This window comes from Stegostoma tigrinum, chromosome 13 (genome assembly GCF_030684315.1).
Source record: "Stegostoma tigrinum isolate sSteTig4 chromosome 13, sSteTig4.hap1, whole genome shotgun sequence".
NCBI classification, from domain to species: Eukaryota; Metazoa; Chordata; class Chondrichthyes; order Orectolobiformes; family Stegostomatidae; genus Stegostoma; species Stegostoma tigrinum.
This window is the reverse complement of record NC_081366.1, coordinates 41,223,654-41,241,479: the sequence shown is the minus strand read 5'-3', so window position 1 is coordinate 41,241,479 and position 17,826 is coordinate 41,223,654. Positions and strand designations below refer to the sequence as shown.

The following is a 17,826-nucleotide window of genomic DNA, read 5'->3' as shown; positions in this document are numbered from 1 at the left end:
CAACACACTGAAATGCAAATCAGCAATAAGAGGTATGGAGCTTTTCAGCAAATCAAAAATTTGATGAACTTGCTTCAGTGGACCAGAGGTAGATATCTGTGGCATTACAGATATCAGCACTTGTGCATATTTATGAAAATTCCTAAATTCTTAAGTTAACACATAGATTGTTCCATTATCACATGGCAACAACCTTGTTGATAAATACTTACAGTGATGCATAACCAACAGACCAAAAAGCACATCCATGTTTTTATGTGGCTGAACCAATTGAGTATCTGGTCAATAGTAACAGTCAAGATGTTGGCATTGGTTGATTTGTAATGATAATGCCAACAAAAGTCACATGGTCTAACTTGAAGCTCTTTTGTTCTTTGCCAGTGTTGGTTTTTTTCTGAAGATTGAATTAAACTTAATTTTATTCCCTACTATGATGCATGCACTTTTATGATGTCCAATATTGTTTAACGCACAGACTTTAAATCAGCTTTTTGAATACTTCGATAGAGCAGTCAAGAAGTTAATGGATCGGTGTCTGAGAGATTGTAAGAGGTTTCTTTAGCAACAATAAACCAGACATATAAACTGACCAAACATTTAAAAATAACCTCATTTTTTTCAGCCCTCAAAGTCAAGTTTTGCATTTTTATGGGCATTTAGGCTAACAGCATGCTGAATGCATATTAGTGATCAGCCTCAATCTTTCATCCTACAAATTACTTACTGCAATAACTATAATTTGGTGCAATGGGCAAACATGCAAAACAGGATGTGTTAAGAATGTGTGCATCAGTTAGGATGCACACACACACACACACACACACACACACACACACACACACACACACACACACACACGGCAGACTCTATGGTAAAAACAAAAATGGTGATTCTACATCATTTGCGATTCATTTGTACGCTTGGCAAAAAAATTGATCCCTGTTTTTGGATGGAGGTTTCAAGCCTTCAATGTATGACTTGTATGTTTACATCAATGATACATTAGAACTCAGTGGGCTATTGAAGAATATATAGAGCCTTTGAGAAATTCTGCACACAGAACCGAGTAGAGTCTCATGGTGATTTTAAAGCTTTAAATGTTATTTTGTGTTGCTCTTGAGAAAAGGGGATGATTTCAAGTTATCCATATTGTGCAGAATGTTGGAGACATTGAAATTGATGCAAATCAGTTCCTTAATGGAATGATAGCCCTGGAAGCAGATTACCCTGCTGGCTTGAATAACATTCATCTAAGATGAACAAAGAAATCAATGGCTCAAATATTTGATTGCCCAATCATGTCTGGAATTAATACTATACACTGAAGTGAGAGCAATTTGGTGACTATATTTAAAACGGGAATTAAGTTAGAAACAAAAACAAATCCTGTTTAGCATGAGGTGTAGAAAGGATTATCTGAGATGTATTACATAATACCTTGAAGGAACTGCCATTTGGAATTCTCAGGGGATATTCTGGAAAATGTTACAGAAATAAATAATTGGGTCCTATGCTGTTTGTAGGATAGTGACGAAACTTTACTGCTTGATTTAAAAAATATGTGCTGATTAGGAAAATGCCTGAGCCTTACAAATGCTGCTGTCTGTTGGTTAGAATCCTCAACTTCACCCATACTATCACCCTACATCCATCCTTCTCCACTCCCTCCACTGACAATCAAAGAAGAAATAGTTACAACAGGGAGATAGCAAGCCAAACCAAATTAGCCTCACTATCACAGGATTCATAAGACAATGAAATTAAAATATTCCATAATTCTAAATATTTCCCAATTGTTCCTAACCAACTTTATAAGGAACGGATCTTGAACACCAGGTTTATAACTTAAACAAAAATTAACAATCTATTATTACCAGTGTAACTACAGCAGAGCAAAGATACAAGTAAACTAATTAATATCTTCAAACTAAACACAGGTTTCTTTAGTCATAACTCCCACTCACACACAGAAGGACCGACAGGCAGACACAGTTAAAGGACAAATTAAAAAAGAACATAAAAGAATTGTTGCTTGCCATTTCAGTTAAAAAGTTTCAAATGATAAAAGCCAAGTCCTCGTGAAATTTTTGCATAATGAGGTGTTCACAGGCACATAGAACAGGATGACTTGCTTGATTCCAAAGTCACCAGTTAGTGCAAACAATTTTAGCACGCTTCTGGAAATATTTGTTTTTACAGACCAGGATCTATTATTTAGATTGTTCAGAAATTTGATAACTGGAGAAAAAATTAAATTGAAAAACAAAGCAGCAAGCAGAGAAATATTGCTCAACGTAGAGTCATAGAACACAGAAAACAATAGAGCACAGAACAGGCCCTTCGGCCTTCGATGTTACATCAACCTGTGAACTAATCTAAGCACCTCCCCCTGCACTATCCCATCATCATCCATATGCTTATCCAAGGACTGTTTAAATGTTCCTAATGTGGCCGAGTTAACTACATTGGCAGGCAGGGCATTCGACGCCCTTACCACTCTGTGAGTAAAGAACCTGCCTCTGACATCTGTCTTAAATCTATCACCCCTCAATTTGTAGCTATGCTCCCTTGTACTAGCTGACATCATCATCCTCAGAAAAAGACTCTCGCTGTCCACCCTATCTAATCCTCTGATCACCTTGTATGTCTCTATTAAATCCCCTCTTAGCCTCCTTCTCTCCAATGAGAACAGACACAAGTCCCTCAGCCTTTCCTCATAAGACCTTTGCTCCAGACCAGGCAACATCCTGGTAAATCTCCTCTGCACCTTTTCCAATGCTTCCACATCTTTCCTGTAATGGCGCGACCAGAACTGCATGCAATATTCCAAGTGAGGCCGCACTAGCATTTTGCACAGTTGCAGCATGGCATCATGGCTCCGGAACTCAATCCCTCTACCACCTAACACACCGTAAGACTTCTTAACAGCACTATCAACCTGGGTGGCAACTTTCAGGGATCTATGTACATGGACACCAAGATCCCTCTGTGCACCCACACTACCAAGAATCTTTACATTGACCCGGTATTCTGCCTTCCTATTATTCTTACCAAAGTGAATCACCTCACACTTATCCACATTGAGCTCCATTTGCCACCTTTCAGCCCAATTCTGCAGTTTATCCAAGTCTCCCTGCAACCTGCAACATTCTTCCACACTGTCCACCACTCCACCGACTTTAGTGTCATCTGCAAACTTACTAACCCATCCACCTATGCCTGCGTCCAAGCCATTTATAAAAATGACAAACAGCAGTGGTCCCAAAACAGATCCTTGAGGCATTCCACTAGTAACCGGACTCCAGGCTAAATATTTTCCATCAACCACCACTTGTTGCCTTCTTATAGAAAGCCAGTTTCTAATGCAAACTGCTAAATCTCCCTCAATCCCATGCCTCCGTATTTTCTCCAATAACCTACCATGTGGAACCTTATCAAAGGCTTTACTGAAGTCCATGTACACCACGTCAACTGCCCTACCCTCATCCACATGCTTGGTTTCCTTCTCAAAAAACTCAATGAGGTTTGTGAGACACGACCTGCCCTTGACGAATCCATGTTGACTATCTCCAATCAAATTGTTGCTTGCTAGATGATTATAAATCCTATCTCTCATAATCCTTTCCAAAACTTTTCCTACAGCAGACGTAAGGCTCACAGTCATATGGTCATACAGTCAGACAGCCTGGAAACAGGCCTTTCAGCCCAGCTTGTCCATGCTAGCCAGGTTACCTAAACTGAACTAGTCCTATTTGCCAGTGTTTGGCCCATATCTTTCCTAAACCTTTCCTATCCATGTACTTGCCGAAATGCCTTCTAAATGCTGTAACTGCACTCACTTCTAACACTTCCTCTGGCAACTTGTACCATATAAGCACCAACCTCTCTGTGAAAAAGTTGCCCCTCAGGTCCCTTTTAAAATTTTCCCCTCTCACCTTAAACCTAAGTCCTCTAGCTTTGAACTCCCTTGCCCAAAGGAAAAGACCTTAGCTATTCATCTTATCTATGCCTCTCATGATTTTATAAACCTCTATAAGGTCACCCCTCAGCTTCTTACTTTGCAGGGAAATAAGTCTCAGCCTATCCAACCTTTCCTTCTAACTTAAACTTTCTAATCTTGGTAACATCCTTGTAAATTCTTTTTGCACCCTTTCCAGTTTAATAACATCCTCCTTGCAGCAGGGCGACCAGGATTGTATATTGTAATCAATCTTGTACAACTGTAACGTGACACCCCATAAACTAAATCCAATGCTCTGACTAATGACAACAAGCTTGCCAAACACTTTCTCCACTACCTTGTCTACCTGTGATTCCACTTTCAAGGAACTATATACCTGCAGCCTTAGGACTCACTGTTCAGCAACACTGCCAGGACCCCATCATTAACTGTGTATGCCCTGCCTTAGACATCTACAGAGAGATAAAGGATTAGCATTTTGAGTCCGATGTGACTCTTCTTTCCAGTTGTTTCCCCCTCCACAGATGCTGCCAGACTCGAGTTTCTCCAGTATTTTTCACATTCAACTGACATTCCCAGCATCCTCAGTATTTTGCTTTTATTCTCAACACCAACTCTGCCCAGTTCCGTCAGAATCTTACATACTTTGATAAGATTACCTTCATTTTTCTGAACTAAACTATTGCAGATGACACTGAGATTGGTGGAGTAGCAGATAGTGAAGGAGACTGTCAGAGATTACAGCAGAATATAGATAGACTGGAGAGTTGGGCAGATAAATGGCAGATGGAGTTCAATCCGGGCAAATGCGAGGTGATGCATTTTGGAAGATCAAATTCAAGGGCGAACTATACAGTAAATGGAAAAGACCTCAGGAAAATTGATGAAGAGAGAGATCTGGGTGTTCATGTCCATTGTTCCCTGAAGGTGACAACGCAGGTCAATAGGGTGGTCAAGAAGGCATATGGCATGCTTTCCTTCATTGTGCGGGGTATTGAGTACAAGAGTTGGCAGGTCATGTCCAGTTGTATAGGACTTTGGTTCTGCCACATTTGGAGTACTGTGTACAGTTCTGGTCGCCACATTGCCAAAAGGATGTGGATGCTTTGGAGAGGGTGCAGAGGAGCTTCACCAGGATGTTGACTGGTATGGAAGGTGCTAGCTATGAAGAGAGGTTGAGTAGATTAGGATTATTTTCATTAGAAAGATGGAGATTGAGGGAGGGATAATGGGAACTGCAGATGCTGGAGAATTCCAAGATAATAAAATGTGAGGCTGGATGAACACAGCAGGCCAAGCAGCATCTCAGGAGCACAAAAGCTGACCTTTCGGGCCTAGACCCTTCATCAGAGAGGGGGATGGGGGGAGGGAACTGGAATAAATAGGGAGAGAGGGGGAGGCGGACCAAAGATGGAGAGTAAAGAAGATAGGTGGAGAGAGTGTAGGTGGGGAGGTAGGGAGGGGATAGGTCAGTCCAGGGAAGACGGACAGATCAAGGAGGTGGGATGAGGTTAGTAGGTAGCTGGGGGTGCGAGGAAGGGATGGGTGAGAGGAAGAACCGGTTAGGGAGGCAGAGACAGGTTGGACTGGTTTTGGGATGCAGTGGGTGGGGGGGAAGAGCTGGGCTGGTTGTGTGGTGCAGTGGGGGGAGGGGACGAACTGGGCTGGTTTAGGGATGCAGTAGGGGAAGGGGAGATTGTGAAACTGGTGAAGTCCACATTGATACCATATGGCTGCAGGGTTCCCAGGCGGAATATGAGTTGCTGTTCCTGCAACCTTCGGGTGGCATCATTGTGGCAGTGCAGGAGGCCCATGATGGACATGTCATCTAGAGAATGGGAGGGGAAGTGGAAATGGTTTGCGACTGGGAGGTGCAGTTGTTTGTTGCGAACTGAGCGGAGGTGTTCTGCAAAGCGGTCCCCAAGCCTCCGCTTGGTTTCCCCAATGTAGAGGAAGCCGCACCGGGTACAGTGGATGCAGTATACCACATTGGCAGATGTGCATCGTCGAGGCCAGACGCCAACTCTCCGATGGCGCACTGACCTCTACATCGCCGAGGCCAGACGCCAACTCTCCGACACCACCTCCTACCGCCTCCTCGATCATGACCCCACACCCGAGCACCAAACCATCATCTCCAACACCATTCACGACCTCATCACCTCAGGGGACCTCCCACCCACAGCCTCCAACCTCATTGTTCCCCAACCCCGCACGGCCCGTTTCTATCTGCTTCCCAAAATCCACAAACCTGCCTGCCCTGGTCGACCCATCGTCTCAGCCTGCTCCTGCCCCACCGAACTCATCTCCACCTATCTGGACTCCATTTTCTCCCCTTTGGTCCAGGAACTCCCCACCTACGCCCGTGACACCACCCACGCCCTCCACCTCCTCCAGGACTTCCAATTCCCTGGCCCCCAACACCTCATATTCAGAGATGGCCTCAAGGCCCTCCGCTTCTTCCTGTCCCGCAGGCCCGACCAGTCCCCCTCCACCGTCACTCTCATCCGCCTAGCTGAACTCGTCCTCACACTCAACAACTTCTCTTTTGACTCCTCCCACTTCCTACAGACTAAGGGGGTGGCCATGGGCACCCGCATGGGCCCCATCTATGCCTGCCTCTTTGTAGGTTACGTGGAACAGTCCCTCTTCCGCACCTACACAGGCCCCAAACCCCACCTCTTCCTCCGGTACATTGATGACTGTATCGGCGCCGCCTCTTGCTCCCCAGAGGAGCTCGAACAGTTCATCCACTTCACCAACACATTCCACCCCAACCTTCAGTTCACCTGGGCCATCTCCAGCACATCCCTCACCTTCCTGGACCTCTCAGTCTCCATCTCAGGCAACCAGCTTGTAACTGATGTCCATTTCAAGCCCACCGACTCCCACAGCTACCTAGAATACACCTCCTCCCACCCACCCTCCTGCAAAAATTCCATCCCCTATTCCCAATTCCTCCGCCTCCGCCGCATCTGCTCCCACGATAAGACATTCCACTCCCGCACATCCCAGATGTCCAAGTTCTTTAAGGACCGCAACTTTCCCCCCACAGTGATCGAGAACGCCCTTGACCGCGTCTCCCGTATTTCCCGCAACACATCCCTCATACCCTGCCCCCGCCACAACCGCCCCAAGAGGATCCCCCTCGTTCTCACACACCACCCTACCAACCTCCGGATACAACGCATTATCCTCCGACACTTCCGCCATTTACAATCCGACCCCACCACCCAAGACATTTTTCCATCCCCTCCCCTGTCAGCTTTCCGGAGAGACCACTCTCTCCGTGACTCCCTTGTTCGCTCCACACTGCCCTCCAACCCCACCACACCCGGCACCTTCCCCTGCAACCGCAGGAAATGCTACACTTGTCCCCACACCTCCTCCCTCACCCCCATCCCAGGCCCCAAGATGACATTCCACATTAAGCAGAGGTTCACCTGCACATCTGCCAATGTGGTATACTGCATCCACTCTACCCGGTGCGGCTTCCTCTACATTGGGGAAACCAAGCGGAGGCTTGGGGACCGCTTTGCAGAACACCTCCGCTCAGTTCACAACAAACAACTGCACCTCCCAGTCGCAAACCATTTCCACTCCCCCTCCCATTCTCTAGATGACATGTCCATCATGGGCCTCCTGCACTGCCACAATGATGCCACCCGAAGGTTGCAGGAACAGCAACTCATATTCCACCTGGGAACCCTGCAGCCATATGGTATCAATGTGGACTTCACCAGTTTCAAAATCTCCCCTTCCCCTACTGCATCCCTAAACCAGCCCAGTTCGTCCCCTCCCCCCACTGCACCACACAACCAGCCCAGCTCTTCCCCCCCACCCACTGCATCCCAAAACCAGTCCAACCTGTCTCTGCCTCCCTAACCGGTTCTTCCTCTCACCCATCCCTTCCTCCCACCCCAAGCCGCACCCCCAGCTACCTACTAACCTCATCCCACCTCCTTGACCTGTCCGTCTTCCCTGGGCTGACCTATCCCCTCCCTACCTCCCCACCTACACTCTCTCCACCTATCTTCTTTACTCTCCATCTTCGGTCCGCCTCCCCCTCTCTCCCTATTTATTCCCGTTCCCTCTCCCCATCCCCCTCTCTGATGAAGGGTCTAGGCCCGAAAGGTCAGCTTTTGTACTCCTGAGATGCTGCTTGGCCTGCTGTGTTCATCCAGCCTCACATTTTATTATCTTGGAGATTGAGGGAGGACCTGATTGAGGTCTACAAAGTCATGGGGGGTATAGACAGGGTGGGTAGCACAAAGCTTTTTCCCAGAGTGGGGGACTCACTTACTCGGGGTCATGAGTTCAAAGTGAGAGGAGGAAAATTTAAGGGAGATATGTGTGGAAAGTTCTTTACACAGAGGGTGGTGGGTGCCTAGAACACGTTGCCAGCGGAGGTGGTATACGCAGACACGTTAGCGTCTTTTAAGATATATTTGGACAGGTACATGGATGGACAGGGAGCAAATGAACACAGACCGTTAGAAAATAGATGACAGGTTAGACAGAGGATCTCGATCGTTGCAGGCTTAGAGGGCCGAAGGGCCTGTTCCTGTGCTGTAATTTTCTTTGTTCTTTGTTCTTTGTATAATCAATAGATCCTATATAGTTTAGCCATTCTTGATAAATGAATCTTTTCATCCCAAGGATCAGTCTTGTGAATCCTTTTGGACAACATCAAATGTGAATATGGCTTCTTAAATATGGTGGCCAAAACTGTACACCTTGTGTAATTGTAACAAGACCTGGCTATTTTTAAACTGCAACCTGAAAGCAATAAAGGCCAAACTTCCAGTTACCTTCTTCATTATGCGCTGCACCTGCAATCTAATGTTGCGTGTTTCATGCACAAGAACATACAAATCCCTCTGTACTGTGCTTTTTTGGAGTTTATTTGAAATTAAATAAATTGATCTTTTTTATTAAAGTGCATAAACTCACACTCTTCTACATTAAGCTCCAATTGTCAATTTTTTACCACTGACTTAACTGACATATATCCCTTTGTAGATTCCTTATGTCCACATTGCAACAAGCTCTCCTATCTATTTTTGTATCATCAGCAAATTTGGACACATTACATTCTGCTCCTTCCTTAAAGTCACTACTGTAAATGGTAAATAATTGAGGTCCTAAGACTGATTCTTGTGGCACTCACTAGTTACAGCTTTCCATCCTGAAAAAGGCCCATTAATCCTGATTTCCTGCCTAATATTTTTACTAATTGTACTGATTGTACTAATCATTAAAATGTTCTGCTATTTCTAGTCTTTTCCCAGACTTGGCTATTAGGCTAACTGGCCAGGGCTTGCACGCTTGGGGGATGTCAGTTTACACTAAATGGCCAGGCATTTTATGTACCTATAGAGGACTTTTATTTCTGACACAAACCAGGCATCTTTTGCATCAAAGCCTGTTTTGTAGTGCACAGTGCCTTTTGGAGATAGGCACCTTCTGTATTTTAGCCTGCTTTAGAGGCAGGGAGCCTTAACAGTTTAGCTTTCTTTTTACCACAGAGGGAGTGGTTGGGTGGTGGGGAACACTGAAGAGTAAATCTTCCAGTCAGGAAGGGTGTGGAAATGTGTCTCATAATATTACTTCAGTCTCAGAGCTGCAGCATGTGCCTATACCTGACTCAGTAAACAGTCTATGCACTTGAAGGAAATGATGATTGTTAAAACCAAAGGAGATGTATGCTTCGAGGGGTGAGGATGAGCTCTGGCCAGTCAGGGGCTACTGACACAACCTGTTGAGGGACGGTTCAGGAGACCAGCTACAGTCAATCAGATTATTGGAGTTAGATGAATCTGTACTTTTGCAATCTGGTAATTGGTCTTCAGTGTATTATTGCAGTGTCGCCTGATCCCTCACATCCTAAACAGTATCACTGCATAGAGGCTATCAAAGCAGGTCATTGTCAAGCTGTGATAAGGAACTCAAGGTATGTGACCTTTCCAATTGCACAGTTGTCAACCATGCTCCATTGGGAGTAGGCTTATGCCAGTAGGACACCACGAAATGCACCCTACTTGCAAACCTACCTTTCGCATCACAACTGACTTGTTGATTTGTCAACTTGCTACAGATCATCAATGGGGCAAATCCCTTCTGTCAAATGGGAATCCAAGGTAATAAAGCGTGGAGCTGGATGAACACAGCAGGCCAAGCAGCATCTCAGGAGCACAAAAGCTGTTGTTTCGGGCCTAGACCATTCAGCAGAGGGTCTAGGCTGAAACGCCAGCTTTTGTGCTCCTGAGATGCTGCTTGGCCTGCTGTGTTCATCCAGCTTCATACTTTATTATCTTGGATTCTCCAGCATCTGCAGTTCCCATTATCTCTGTCAAATGGGAATGTCAGGTTTAACTTCTAAGTTCCTTATTACAATATAACCTGTTGAGCTGTATGATAAGGAAGCAGTTAGTGGGAATCACAGATTATTTGCTGATGGAGCTGAAATGTCAAAAACCCATCCTTATATTCAGGTAGTTTTGCATCGACTGAGAATTAACAAAAGTAGGATACAGTAGTGCTTCAGAAAGACCAGCAAAATTGGCACCATCCAAAGATACAGGCAGCAGAAGAGGATCCTTCAAGAATGCACATAGGAATGCTAAGAACTAGGGCTTCTTAGCTTCACTGTAGTTGTTGTTAAATGTTGAAATTGCATACTGCAGAACATTAAGGATACACAGAGTCTCTGAGGAGGGCATTAATGAATTCTGCAGCTGGGGTACTTTGTGACTGACCCTGTTGACTTGGAAGATGTGGGTATTTGTCCTTTGGTGTCCTTGGGTTTCTATCAGAAGATTGTGTGGCTTGGTAGGAAGGGCTGTGGAGTGGGGTGGTAACACAGTCTGGAGCTGGAGGAACACAGCAGGCCAGGCAGCATCAGAAGAGCAGGAAAGCTGACGTTTGGGATCGGGACCCCTGTCTGGGTACTGAATATATTCAAGGCTGAAACGTTGTGAATTTCTGAAGAAGGGTCCCAGCCCAAAGCGTCAGCTTTCCTGCTCCTCTGATGCTGCCTGGCCTGCTGTGTTCCTCCAGCTCCACACTGTGCTAACTCAGACTCTAACCTCGGCAGTCTTTACTATCTCGGAGTGGGGTGGTGATGTGAGGTGAGCTGAAAGTGACAGTTTAGTTGGTTGGTGGACATATTCAATAACTCTGGTGGCTATAAGTATAGAACCATTTCTTTGTTCAAGCTGAGTTTTTACTGGGCTCATTGCAATCTAAGAAGTTGATTTTTATTCTGTGGGAGAAACCTCCACCTAGTGGCACATTAAGAGCTATTGCGATTCTGATGTATTTCCAAGTTACTTGCTAATGCAAATGCTGGGTCATACCCCAATATGATTTGTCATGTTTATTCCTTGTCTCCGACCCCTTTATGAGGTGACCCCTCTGTGAGTGCCAGGGGGATGGCATAGTGTTAAAGCAAAGCACTGAACCCCTTGTCTATAATATAGCTAATGTAGAGCAGCATGGCAGGCAGCACATTACTTTGCGCTCTGACACAAACTGGAATCCAAAACATGTCTCATTGTTGACGATTTATCCTTCCCCGTTCTCCAGTTCAAAAATCATCACAAGGCTGTGGTTTCCCACGAAGAATGCCAATAGTGGGTACTGCAAGGCTTAACGGCTTGTATTGGCAGCAAAATATGAATAAAATCTAATCACTGAATATGCATGCCAACATGTTAAAGACTGTGCTATGTTGTTTTGTTTCATCATTCATTGTACAATTTAGCTCAATACCTTCTATCTTGTGTAGGACTCAGCATTAGTGCCTTGTAAACACAAATCATGAAGCAGATTCAATCGCTCCTTTCCAGATGAAATACTACAGCCAGTCTTTCTCTTATTTGTTGAAACTTTTCTACACAAATGTTTCTAAATACAACACAGTTCTAATGCTTTGAATGTACAAAAATAAAAAAAATGTTAAAGTAAATGTACATTTATGTTGCTTAGGGCACACAGTCTCACAGGGCACGATTCATGGGCACCAACACTTGACCATGGGCATTGGTACTTAGCCTTTACTTCTTCTCAGGCACCTCGTCAAGTTTTAATTGAACAAATGGCTCAGGATACCAAACGAGTAGTGACAACAAATATTATTGTCAAATGCACTATTCAGCCATCTTTAGCTGTAATGCTGCAAAATATTTAATGATCTCGCACATTGCATTGGACAGGAAACTACATCATAACTCCACATTAACAGTGCATTACTTCATATGAGTAATATGTATTACATTAGAATAGTATGTAGTTAATTTTCATTTACATAGTCATGAAATAGTTTAAATGTTTCAACAAAAAGTCACACATGACTGAAATAACTCCAGGGAGATAAGTATCCTGTCACCAATTCACCCTTTGTTTGCATATACACAGTACAGGGGCTCTGAGCAATCAGCTCAGTGCCAGACCCTAGAAAGAAGGGAGTCTCTGAATCTCCAGTTTCTATCTGTCAGCCAGGGCTCCCTGGTTGGCCCAGATTAACAACCTCAATCAAGGACCTCATAGTCAATGAGATCCACCTGGTCTTAGTTCCAAATTATAAGTGCATTTGCAATAGTTTCCTCTGAACTAGCTATTCCTTCCTTCATGTTTTCAATGATTAATCACTGATAAACTTTTCCACCTACTGTACCTATACTAGGGACTTGCACATCCTTTACATGTATTTCTATATGTTTTGTCATTATAGGAGAATACTCTGAAAGTATAGTGCTAGAGATCCAAAACAGAGAAGAAGTAAGTCTCCCATTTAAGTTTGATATCAAACGACTCCACTTCTTTTCTTTTTATCCTATTTATATTTTCCTTTTCTGGTAAGGCTGGGTATTGAATATATTCAAGGCTGAAATTTTCGGTTATTTTCTGTACTGGAGTAATGGGAGGCAGGCAAGAAAGTGGAGCGATGCCCACCACAGATCAGCCGTGCTCTTATTTCATGGCTATATAGGTTCAATGGGCTGAATGGCCTATTCATGCTCCAATTTCTTTTGGAACTAAACAATACGCTGATGTCAGCGATTTCCCTTTTCTCAATATCAGTTTGAATCTGGACATAGATGTCCAGTACTTAGATATCAACAAACACAGATCAATAGCTAGAGATAATGGGAACTGCAGATGCTGGAGATTCCAAGATAATAAAATGTGAGGCTGGATGAACACAGCAGGCCAAGCAGCATCTCAGGAGCACAAAAGCTGACGTTTCGGGCCTAGACCCTTCATCAGAGAGGGGGATGGGGAGAGGGAACTGGAATAAATAGGGAGAGAGGGGTAGGCGGACCGAAGATGGAGAGTAAAGAAGATAGGTGGAGAGAGTGTAGGTGGGGAGGTAGGGAGGGGATAGGTCAGTCCAGGGAAGACGGACAGGTCAAGGAGGTGGGATGAGGTTAGTAGGTAGCTGGGGGTGCGGCTCCCACCCCAAGCCGCACCCCCAACTACCTACTAACCTCATCCCACCTCCTTGACCTGTCTGTCTTCCCTGGACTGACCTATCCCCTCCCTACCTCCCCACCTATACTCTCCTCTCCACCTATCTTCTTTACTCTCCATCTTCGGTCCGCCTCCCCCTCTCTCCCTATTTATTCCAGTTCCCTCCCCCCATCCCCCTCTCTGATGAAGGATCTAGGCCCGAAACGTCAGCTTTTGTGCTCCTGAGATGCTGCTTGGCCTGCTGTGTTCATCCAGCCTCACATTTTATTATCACAGATCAATAGCTAATTACATTTATGTATATTCTCCTTAAAATGAACCACCTAAAGCCACAACAACAACCATCTGGAAGGGCAAGGACAGCAAATATTTGGGAACACCACCACCTACAAGTTCCCATCCAGGCTGCTTACCACCCTGACTTAGAAACATATCCCTGTTCCTTCGGCATCATTGAGTCAAAATCCTGGAACACCCTTCCTAATGGCATTATGAGTAACCTACAGCAAATGGATTGCTGTGATTCAAGAAGTCAGTTCACCACCAACTTTTCAAGTGCAATCTGCCTTGGCAATAAATGTTGGCCCAGCCAGTGATGCGCATACCCCTTTCGTCAATCAAAAACAAAAGCAAGTGAAGAAATAAATATTATTGATTTTTTTTTCACTATTACTCAAAATAACTCGTTGGAAAGTGCATATGGAATTCAGATGGAAGTTGATATATTGTAAAGGCTTTAAAAAGTATTTTTCAAATATGCCTTTTTTATGCTAATGGTAAAATATAACATTCCACAATGGAAAATATTTTCAGGCTGAGACATACACAGCATTTATCAACTTGCAGGTATACCTCAAATAGAAAAGTTTAGGCTTTGTAAAGGTTTTACAGCAAGACTAATAAAGTAAACATGGAAGTTCTTGCCAGCTCAATAATTTCTATTTAGTTTTAGTCCAAAGATGAGATGTAAAGATGTGGTGATCCATGGTGAAATGATTAAGATCAGGGATGATAGAAGGTTAGAATTAGTCCAGTTTAGATATTTCAGAGAATTGAGCTGTTGGAGGAGAGTACAGCAACAAAGGAGGGCCAAGCATATGGAAATTATTTAATATTTCAAAATCAAAATGCCTGATCAAGAGCCAATGTAGGTCAATGAGCATTGTGGTGATAAGTTGAACACAACCTTCTTGTCAGACTTCAAGGACAAATGCAAAAAGCAAGGTGCATTTTACAGACTTCTACCAAGTAATCAAGTCAGTATGGGAGGGGAAATGTGCAGTTGCAAATCCCAGGCTTATCCAAAACATTGTCTGCATAAAAATGGCTTTCAAGATCTTTGAATTTAATTTTTTGCTAATGCGATCAATTTGTAGAAATTCTCTGGAAGCCCTTGCACAAGTGCTTTCTGTCCTTTTGGGCAGGGAGTTTCATGTAAGCACCTAACAATGAGTGCCTGCAGTGTGATTAGCTGAGAACAAGGCACTGAACTGCATGCAGACACACTTGATGCTGCTGGCATTTCCCTTCATGAGGCATGAGCATTGGGAATAGTATTTAGCACATTTCCAGTCTGTCTGCTGCAGATTGGCTGAGACATCAAGGACACGAAGCCAATAAGTCCAGATCATCATTAGTCAGATGATGTATTAACAGAACACTTCAGCTCTTTAAACGCATGAGTATAAAAGATCTTGTGGTTCTACTTGTTGAAGGGAAGTGAACTTTCCTATTATCTGGCCATTGTTTCTTCATCCAAGATCATAAAAATACAACAATTGGTTATTCTTCTCACTTACTATTTCTGGAAACTTCCCGAATGCCAACTGGCTGCTAGAACAAGTGGTGTTTGTGAAAAAGCAACTAAACTTGCAAATTAAGCAATTTAAGATGTCCTAAGGATATGATAAAACGCTTTACAGATGATGAGGCTTCTTTCCTCTCCCTCCAAAGGTCATTTACTCCCTTTATAGTTCCTACAGTAAGGTGTCACTTCATGGTTGAGCAGCTAACAGGAGCTCACTTATCAATTTCCCAGCTTATACAACCGTAACTTCGATAGCCCCACAAATTCTCAAACAATTTCAAAATGACAGGTGCTTTGTAAAATTTGTCTCCTCAAGCACGGAGACAAGACAATCACTATTCATAACAACTGCATTTTGTGATTTGTAAAAACATAAGGAACTGCATTGTTCAGTGTATGAAGATAGAGGAACAATAGCACCTTATCACAGCTATATTAGTGGCAGAAAATATTATTTTTAAATATCTGAGAGATAGTACAAAAATATATGAACAAGAAACAGAAGATTACAGTTGCCTGAAGGAAACTTTAAGAAAAAAATTCAGCTTTCTGATGAACATTTTTGAAGAAACTTAACATTAATAATTTTCTCTGACCTTGGTTTGAGGGTAAAAAAATGTAGAACACATTATAAGCATTGGGTTTATTGGGGGAAATGGTAATGCTGGAGGGAAGGGTGAACATTTTCTTTTGTTTCTTGTCAATACTTTACCGAGCTGTAGTCTGTAGACATTTGATAAATGTAGATTCGCACCAAAAACAGCATTGTCTCTAAGTGAAGTAGCTTCTCATTAAACTAACTATTTTAACCAAAAGCAGGACCAAAATAAGCTGTACATAAAGCACTCCTACCTTTTCGAACCTGAAACAAGAGGAAAATCAGGAAGGCAGAGACTTTTAAATTTGCCATTTTTCTGTTGCTTTTATGCAGAAAGCAGGACTGAAATGTATTTTCCCAATCTTGGTCTGGCTTGGAAGTGGAAAAGGTGTATAAGTGCATGGATCTGTACTGATTATTTATGGTGTTTCCTTTAAAAGAATTGGAGGAAGTAGCATGAGATCACATGGGAATGAACACCATAGGCTGTTTGCTTTTCTAATGCTCTATTCTGATTCAGAGGGTGTGAGAATCCCTGTTTAAAAATTCACAAATATTGGCACCAAATGTATTTTAGTTGAAGCCCAGCTCCTGAGACCTTTTCCTTTAATTATCTATTTATAAAATCATGTAAAGAAAATGTCAATTCTAATTTTTAAATTTATTTTTTTCTTAAATCTATTCTACAACAGGACACACTTTACTGCAAAAAAGCCAATACTTAAATATTGTCAATAGAGTTCCATAAGTTATAAATGACTTAGTTTTCCATACCTTGTTGGACATTACTGCTTTCCTCTTTTTTTTCCTTTTGCTGAAAACTCTTCTATTCCAAGACACTATCTGATTGTTCTTTACAACTTTTCAGGGCATGTCCTTGTCAGCATTTGCCTTTTTATGCTCACTTTATTTGTGTTTCCCATTGTATCATGTTCAGATCGAAACTCAGCCACACATTCAGCTATATTGCATTTTATAGCAGTCTTGGTGGACAATTAAGCAAAGGGATGTAGATAGGTTTGTGAGTAGCCAACATTTGGCAAATGGAGTATAATGTGGGAAAATGTGAACTTGTTCACTTGGGCAGGAAGAACAGAAAAGCACATTACTATTTAAATAGAGAGAGATTGCAGGTGGAAAGGGGTCTGGGTGTCCTTCTGTATGACTCACAAGAAGTTAGCTTGCTTGTACAGTAATTTATTAGGAAGACAAATGGAGTGTTGGCGTATGCTGCAAGTGGAATGGAATGTAAGAGAAGGGAAATGGCTCAGCAGCTGTACAAGGCTTTGGTGAGACCACACCTGGAGCTTTTTGGATAATTTTGGTTTCCCTGATTGAAAAAAGATGCAAGGGCATTGTATGAAGCTCAGAGCCTGTTCACTTAACTCGTTCTTTGGATGAAGAGCTTATCTTATGATGGAAGGTTGAACTCGTTGAAGTGTTACCCATCAGAGTTTATCAGAAAGAGAGGTGGTTTTACAGAAACTTGTAAGATCCTGGGGGGTCTAGACAGGGTGGAAAGGATTTTTTGAAAGGATAAATTAGAACTAGGGAACACAGTTTACAAATAAGAGGTGATAATGGGAACTGCAGATGCTGGAGAATGTGAGGCTGGATGAACAAAGCAGGCCCAGCAGCATCTCAGGAGCACAAAAGCTGATGTTTCGGGTCTAGACTCTGGGTTACTGGGCCTGCTGTGTTCATTCAGCCTCACATTTTATTATCTACAAATAAGAGGTTTCGCTTTTAAGATTAATATGAGGAGAATACTTTTTCCCCTCGAAAGTGGTTTGTATGTATATTTCTATTCCACCAGAAAATAATGGATGTTGGATCCTTAAATTTGTTCAAAGCTGACTTATAGATTTTTGACAGACATGGGAGTTAAGGGTAATAGAATGCACACAATAAAGTTGAGTTGAAACCATAACCAGGTGAGCAGGTGAGTTATTGAATGCCAGAACAGGCTTAATGGGATAATACTCC

At 43.1% G+C, this 17,826-nt stretch overlaps 1 protein-coding gene across 1 annotated transcript in view; it reads right to left on the bottom strand.

The window, feature by feature from the left end:
- The window catches only part of ecscr (endothelial cell surface expressed chemotaxis and apoptosis regulator), a 37,347-nt gene extending 21,132 nt beyond the window's left edge, over positions 1 to 16,215 (bottom strand). Inside the window, exon 1 of the mRNA XM_048543942.1 lies at positions 16,095 to 16,215. Within this exon, the coding sequence (XP_048399899.1) occupies positions 16,095 to 16,152 (58 nt within the window). The 5' untranslated portion in view covers positions 16,153 to 16,215. The remainder of the gene's footprint in view (positions 1 to 16,094) is intronic.
- Between the last annotated feature and the right edge of the window lie 1,611 nt (positions 16,216 to 17,826).